This window comes from Gekko japonicus, unplaced genomic scaffold (genome assembly GCF_001447785.1).
Source record: "Gekko japonicus isolate JY-2015 unplaced genomic scaffold, Gekko_japonicus_V1.1 scaffold1400, whole genome shotgun sequence".
Classification (NCBI taxonomy): domain Eukaryota; kingdom Metazoa; phylum Chordata; class Lepidosauria; order Squamata; family Gekkonidae; genus Gekko; species Gekko japonicus.
The window spans coordinates 17,634-25,682 of NW_015166462.1; the positions used below are offsets into that span (position 1 = coordinate 17,634).

The following is an 8,049-nucleotide window of genomic DNA, read 5'->3' on the forward strand; positions in this document are numbered from 1 at the left end:
GTTGGGGGCGGGGGGTGTGGCCTTATGACACACTTCCGGTGATGTCAGGGGGTGTGGCATATGCTAATGAGTTATGCTAATGAGTTCCCCTAGCTCTTTTTCTACGAAACGACCCCTGCTTGACAGTACTTCCCACCATCACCAGATCCTTCGCTGCCAGTGCGAAAGCCTCTGCCTTCGCGGCACAGCGTGTCCACGACAGGGAATTGTGTGGCAGTAGCCACAGATAAGGATTCAGCAAATTTCCAAAAGCCATTCCAGAAAAGGCTGGGAATTACAGAAGCGTGCCTTGCGCTTTCGAAATGACATGCAGGAATGGAGAAGAGAATTAAAAGGACAGGAGAACAAGCTGAGCAGGGATGCTTGTGTGGCTACGGGACCGCTTGGCTCGCACCTGCTGACCATGGGCAATGGGTGAGCCCCTCCGTGCCCATCTTCACTTACACTGCTTGGGTCCACATTTTGAGCGGCCATTTTGGTGATGCCATCGTTGCTGCCATTTGACTTGGCGTGCTCCTGATGGGCAGCAGCCTACAGAGAACCTTACCCAGTAAGGTAAATGGCCAATCCAGCCCGGGGTATGGTTGGCATCCATCTCAAGGTGCAGTGGGATGTTATGGATGAGCTTTCACCTCGGGCTGCTTCCTCTTGGGGACGATTCCCCATTATGGACTCACTGCTGCTGCAGACGGAGAGGCATTCGTAAAGGCAACAGAGCATCCACACCAGGCGTTTCTCTGTTCTTTCCTTGCCTGTCATCCCTCCCCCCCCGCACACCACCCAAGGGATTTTTTAAAAAACCTGATAGTAGGTGTATCACTACAGTACCTTCTCATCCCCACAGTGGGGGGATCCACTTTGACGCTGATATTTCCAGAAGGATGGGCACAAACCATGGAAGGGGAATGGGAAACAATATTGTTTGACTGCTCTGAAAAACCCTGCTTGGGTTGGAGAGCCAGGGTGGAGCAGATCATCTCTTGTGGAAGCAGCCTGGGTCCCCCCCCCACCACCACCAAACTAGTTTTCCTGCAGATGTGAAACCTTCAGTGGCTAGAAAGTACATTTAATTTATTTTCCCCATTCTATTCTCTATTAGCAGTCTTCACACCAGATCTGGGAGAGACGTACACACAAAGGCGCTCTTAAGCCTCAAGTGTGAAAATGGTCTCTAGTAGCTGCATTCAGGGATTTTGAAAGAAATAGGGGACTCTGGTGTCATAAAGGATGTCATGTGCCCTGCCTAGCGTGCTCCATGCACACTTCGGCAGACAAAGTCCCGGCTTCTGCTGTCGCCTGGGTGAAATACTCCCCCAGACACTGTTCCCACTTCTCCCATTGTGCAACTCCCACCTGTGCGGAAATAACACTGAGTCCTTTGCTAGCTCTTAATCAAGATTCCGGGGGGGGGGGCACTTGGCAGTCCCAGAACTGAATGTTTCCTCCTCTTCTCCTCCAGGTCCTCCATTCTGGGGTCTGGTGAATTCCGCATGGAGTCTCTGCGCCATTGGCAAACGCCAGTCGCCCCTGGATGTGAACACAAGCCAAATGGTGTTTGACCCTTTCCTCCTTCCTCTTCGCCTCAGCACAGGTGGGAAGAAGGTGTGTAAGATCTATAGAGTTTGCTTCAGATTAACTGTGATGGTTAAATGGAACCTCCATATTCAGAGGCAGTGTACCTCTGGGATCAGTTACTGCTTGATGCTCAGCTTGGGGGCTCTCATGCTCATTATCTCAGAATCTGGGACAGCAGTCCTTCAAAGTAGGTAAAAGGGGCTTATCCAAGGCCACCTACTGGCTGAGGAAATGATGTGCCTCCCACCCTGACCTGGATGGCCCAGGCTAACCCGATCTTGTCAGATCTTGGGAGCTAACCCAGGTCAACCCTGGTTAGTACTTGGACGGGAGACCACCAAGGAGACCCAGGGTTGCTATGCAGAGGCAGGCCATGGCCAACCACCTCTGTTCGTCTCTTGCCTTGCAAACCCTACAGCAGGGTTGCCACGAGTCAGCTGTGCCTTGTTGGCCTTTTTCACCACCACCACCACCACCACCTTCCATCCCAGTCTCCTTCTGCCGCTTTCCCCACCTCGCTGTCTCCCCCTGCAGGTCAGTGGTACCATGTACAACACGGGACGGCACGTGTCCTTTCGTCCAGATCCACTGCAGCTGGTCAACGTTTCCGGAGGGCCTCTTCTGTACAGCCACCGGCTCCAGGAGATACGCCTGCATTTTGGCGGCGAAGACAGATTTGGCTCCGAGCACTGGATTGACGGCGAGAGCTTTTCTGCCGAGGTGGTCCCAGCCCCTTCTCAGCCCACCCTGTTGACAGTAACAAAAATAGTGTTTTACAGGCCTGACCTGGTTAGCCCAAGCAAGCCCAGTTTCATCAGATCTCGGAAGCTAAGCAGGGCCGACCCTGTCAAGTATTTGGATGGGAGACCTCCAGAGAATACCAGGGCCAGGGGGGCCAGAGGCCAGGCTGTCAAGCCACTTCACCGAACATCCTCCATGCCCCAGTAGGAGTTGCCAGAGGTCACTGGGACTTCTAGGCAGGGGCACACACGCCCAAAAATGCAAAAAAAGTAGTATTTTACAGACTTAAGTTCAGAGAGCCAGTTCATACATGCAGAATCAGTTGTCATTGAAGTTAACAGCAACGAGTAAACTGTTTACAGATCTAAAACATCCCCCTGTAGGCACAGAGAGTCCCTGCACACCTTTCAGGAAGGAGAGTTCCTCTGACTTCAAGATGGTCTGTTTTCCTGTGTTCAGGGAGTCCCGTCCAGGGCACGGCTGTGGCTCAGAGGCAGAGCGTCAGCTTTGCCTGAAGAAGGTTCGATCCTTGGCATCTCCATTTAAAATGATCAGGGAGCAGGTGACGGGAAAGGCTTTGCTCTGAGAACCTGCAGAGCTGCTGCCGGTCAAAGCAGCCCTTGACAGTCCAGAGGTCTGATTGAGAACAAGGCAGCTTTGTGGGTTGCTCTGGGCTGGATAGCCCAGGCAGGCCCGATCTCGCCAGATCCCGGAAGCTAAGCAGGGCCGACCCTGGCAAGTACTTGGAAGGGAGACCTCCGAGGAATACCAGGGCTAGGATGCAGAGGCAGGCAGTAGTAAACCAGAAGTCATTTGTGACTGCCAGGCATACTTGGGCTGCGGTCACACGGAGCATTAGCCACGCTACAGAGATGGAAGATAGGCGGATTTTCCGGGCGCGATCAAACCGCCACATCTGGGAAGCGTAGAGCTCCCATGGCGAACCCGAGGCTTCCCGCCGAAGATGCGCCGTAAAAAACTAGTACCTCCGAGGTACTAGTTTCCGGAAACCGCGGGGCAAGGGCGGGCGTCTGATCACGTTTCCGGTGGTAGCTCGTGGCATCCAGCACCCGCCCATGTCCCGTTGCGAAAAGGGTTTTTTCCCCCAAGTCTCCACGGGATGCGCACAAGCATCCAACGGCGCATGCGCACACTTCGGTTAAAAAAACACACAACCCTCGCTGGGCCACTTCTTTGCCACGCCGCAGGATTGACGTATGATCAGCACCTCCCCCCGAACCACGGGACGTCGGCGGGACGTTTGATCCGGCGTCCACGCGGTAGTTCGCTCCAGGGCAAACAGCCACGCCTCCCCCCCCCCGCGATATCCGGCCCGTGTGACCGGGGCCCCACATACACAATACTCACCAAAAAAGAGGTAGCTTTGTGTGTTCTTGGGGAAGCGTTCAAGCAAGCAACAGCCGAGTTGCGCTTTGCTGCCCTAATGAGATATCGGGTGTCGTGTTTTGCCAGAGTTCCGTAACTATGCTGACAAGAAGGAGAGGGGAGATGGCCTCAGCTGTGGACTCCCTTTCACTGCCCCACTCTGCCATGTCCGCCGCCTGCCAGGAGTTGGGGCAGAGATCGCCCCTTCCCTCTGTTTTAAAGACACCGTAGCAAACGCCCCATGCTCGGTGGGGCTCCGACAGTCTTGCAAGAGCTGAGCCGCTACTGGGTTGCCTGGATCCCATGTCTGTCTGTTCCTGTGATCATCAGTTCCAAGTAGACTTGCCAACCCACACATCAGAGGTTTAACAAGATGCTCGGGCCTCACTGATAGTCGCAGAGCAGTACTGAAATGTTTAGGTGATCGGCGAGAACGCTGCTACTTGATGCTTGTGATGTCCGGGACCTCTGTTAATCTGGAAATCGGATATTTGTGCACTTCCCCCTCAAAATGCAGGTGGAGGAATGCAAAGTGCACCCCCAAATGGTTCAGGTACCTCCTGGTCACTCAGAAAGCTGAGATTTGGCAATTTACAACACCTGGATTACTAGGAAAGGATAACCTTACAAATGGGAGAGGCTGAGGCATTATCCCCCCCAAACACCATACTTATGGTATTCTCAGGTCATCTTAAAGGTAAAGGTTCCCTTGCTCGAAAGCCAGTCGAGTCCGACTCTAGGGTTGCGGTGCTCATCTCCGTTTCAAAGCCGAAGAGCCAGCGCTGTCCGAAGACGTTTCCGTGGTCACGTGGCCGGCATGACTAAACACCGAGGCTCACGGAACGCTGTTACCTTCCCACCGAAGTGGTACCTATTTATCTACTTGCAATTTCTTGCTTTCGAACTGCTAGGTTGGACCCGCCCCGAGGGGGGGGGGGGGGGAGGAACAAAATGTTCCAGTTGTCGTCGTCCCCCTGCGGCTCTACCACATTCGTACACTCCTCAGGCCTTCCAGCAGCCACTTCACTTGTGCCCTCCAGGATGGCGCTCCGAAGCCCCTTCCCTCCCTCACTGGCGCAATGGGAGGAGGGGAGGCAGCAGTTTGGCGCCGGCTGCTTCGAGCTCTTGTAGCCAATGGCCAGCCACGTTCCCCCCGGCCTTCTGTCTTCAAACACACACACACCCCGCTGCCAGTGACGAAGGCGGAGGAAAGTCACATGGTGGCGCATTCCGGTTTGCATCCTTCTTGGAGCGGCACAGGAAAAAGGCGCAGACGGACAGTCGAGTGCACCAGAGCTCGCCTGGCTGGGGCTGAAGGTGAGCCGGATGGTGTGGGGGTTATTGGTGCCTGGTTTCCCACGGCCGTGGGGAGGGGGAGTGGAGCAAGCGCACCTACCCTTTCTCTCTCCTTGTGTGGAGAGGATGAGCCCACATGGACCTCGGGGGGCGTGGAGGAGAGAAAGAAGCCCGGGGTGGGGGGGAGTGAACCGGAGTGGCGCTCCTGAGGATTAGTTCCCGAGGCAGTGTGTTTTGTGGGCAGGTTTTTAGCTGGCCATTCCCCCCCCCCTTTCGGGCGTGAGCGGCCGGTGAGATAATCCCCCTTCTCCTTTGTCTGGAGTGAAAAGGACTCTGGAGCTTTCTGTACCTCCACAACCAGAATGGCTCCCTTGCTTTTCAGAGGCTGCGGTCACACAGAGCATTTGCCGTGCTGATACGGATGGTAGGTGGATTTTCCGGGTGTGATCACACCGCAATATCTGGGAAGTGTAGAGCTCCCGTGGCTAATGCGGAGAAAAAAACTAGTACCTCCGAGGTACTAGTTTCCGGAAGCCGCGGGGCAAGGGCGGGCGTCTGATCACGTTTCCGGTGGTAGCTCGTGGCATCCGGCGCCTGCCCATGTCCCGTTGCGAAAAGGGTTTTTTCCCCCAAGTCTCCACGGGATGCGCACAAGCACCCAACGGCGCATGCGCACACTTCTGTTTAAAAAAAACAACCCCCGCCGGGCCACTTCTTTGCCACGCCGCAGGATTGACGTATGATCGGCACCTCCCCCCGAACCACGGGACGTCGGCGGGACGTTTGATCTGGCGGCCGCGCGGTAGTTCGCTCCGGGGCAAACAGCCACACCTCCCCCCCCCCACGATATCCGGCCCATGTGACCGGGGCCCCACATACACAATACTCACCAAAAAAGAGGTAGCTTTGTGTGTTCTTGGGGAAGCGTTCAAGCATGCAACAGCCGAGTTGTGCTTTGCTGCCCTAATGAGATATCGGGTGACGTGTTTTGCCGGAGTTCCATAACTATGCTGACAAGAAGGAGAGGGGAGATGGCCTCAGCCGTGGACTCCCTCTCACTGCCCCACTCTGCCATCTCCGCCGCCCGCCAGGAGTTGGGGCAGAGATTGCTCCTTCCCTCTTTTTTAAAGACACCGTAGCAAACGCTCCATGCTCAGTGGGGCTCCGACAGTCTTGCAAGAGCTGAGCTGCTACTGGGTTGCCTGGATCCCATGTCTGTCTGTTCCTGTGATCATCAGTTCCAAGTAGACTTGCCAACCCACACATTAGAGGTTTAACAAGATGCTTGGGCCTCACTGATACTCGCAGAGCAGTACTGAAATGTTTAGGTGATCGGCGAGAACGCTACTGCTTGATGCTTGTGATGTCCGGGACCTCTGTTAAGCTGGAAATTGGATATTTGTGCACTTCCCCCTCAAAATGCAGGTGGAGGAATGCAAAGTGCACCCCCAAATGGTTCAGGTACCTCCCGGTCACTCAGAAAGCTGAGATTTGGCAGTTTACAACACCTGGATTACTAGGAAAGGACAACCTTACAAATGGGAGAGGCTGAGGCATTATCCCCCCCAAACACCATACTTATGGTATTCTCAGGTCATCCGTGGACTCCCTCTCACTGCCCCACTCTGCCATCTCCGCCGCCCGCCAGGAGTTGGGGCAGAGATTGCTCCTTCCCTCTTTTTTAAAGACACCGTAGCAAACGCTCCATGCTCAGTGGGGCTCCGACAGTCTTGCAAGAGCTGACCGACCTTCCACAGCCTGCAGTTCAGCGTCTTAACCCCTTGAGCCACCGTAGTTCCCAGGTCATCTTAGAAAGCTGAAATTTGATATACTGGCAGCCAGAGACTTGATTGTTTGTAGAAAAGTTTGGATTTCCCCCCCAACTAAGCTTACTTTCAAAATGCAAGCCAGCATTCTAGGGCAGATCCAAGCTGAACTACTCATAAGACGTAAGTGGGGATGTGGACATTCTCTCTCCCCTTACAGTGGTAGGGATGCCAGCTTCCAGGTGGGACCTGGAGATCCCCTGGAGTTTCAACTCATCTCCAGACGACAGAAAATGGATGCTTTGGAGGGTGGACTCTATGGGCATTGTACCCCACTGAGGTCTCCCCAGGCTCCATCCACAAGTCTCCAGGAGCTTCCCAATCTGGATCTGGCAACCCTGCCCCCACCCCCTGCCACTGGCTAGAGGAGCCCTGGCAACCCTACAGATTGAACTTGGGAGAAAGTAGCTCTTCCAGAACCAGCTGGAATCACAGGTCTCTTGCTGGCAGAATACAAGCTTCATCTCTCATGTGGCCGGCATGACTAAACACCGAGGCGCACGGAACGCTGTTACCTTCCCACCGAAGTGGTACCTATTTATCTACTTGCAATTTCTTGCTTTCGAACTGCTAGGTTGGCAGGAGCTGGAACTAGAGACGGGAGCTCACCCCGTCTTGCGGCACCCGGGTCTTGAACTGCTAAACTACCGACCTTCCACAGCCTGCAGTTCAGCGTCTATGTTATTTCAATCTTTGCTAATGTGAGTCTGTCTTTGGGCATGGGACAGACCCCTGATGGGCTCTAGGTGGGCTGGAAATCAGGGACTGGGATACGAGGCTTTTGCTCCCTTCTCTGCCTGCAGGTCGGACCAAGCCCTAACCCATTCCTGACCAGGCTATTAAACAGAGAGACCATTACCCGGATCTCCTATAAAAGTAAGTGGGGAGAGCTCCGGGGGTGTGCAGACCGTGTGAGAGCCATGTTGGCCAAAATGGGAGGGACTGGAAAGGCTGAAGGCTAAAGGAGAATAGAATTGAGATTTAAGGAGAAATGTTTACCCCTCTCTCGTGGTACTTGAATTTGGAGTTACCCATCGGAAACAGAGTGGCTATAGAGTTCGGAGCAGGCAAAAGAAAATACACAGGGCATAATGGATGTCTAGAAATCACTGCTGTGATGGAATGATGGTCGCTAGAGACGTAGACCCAGGACAATAGCCTTCCTCTCTAGCTAGGGGTTGCCATTCTCCAGGTGGTGGCTGGAGATCTCCCACTATTATAACCA

At 54.3% G+C, this 8,049-nt stretch overlaps 1 protein-coding gene across 1 annotated transcript in view; it reads left to right on the plus strand.

The window, feature by feature from the left end:
- The window catches only part of CA11 (carbonic anhydrase XI), a 16,322-nt gene that overhangs the window by 3,765 nt on the left and 4,508 nt on the right, over positions 1-8,049 (plus strand). The window contains exons 3-6 of the mRNA XM_015412059.1: positions 1,460-1,602; positions 2,110-2,331; positions 7,493-7,525; positions 7,628-7,700. Of these exons, the coding sequence (XP_015267545.1) occupies positions 1,460-1,602; positions 2,110-2,331; positions 7,493-7,525; positions 7,628-7,700 (471 nt within the window). The remainder of the gene's footprint in view (positions 1-1,459; positions 1,603-2,109; positions 2,332-7,492; positions 7,526-7,627; positions 7,701-8,049) is intronic.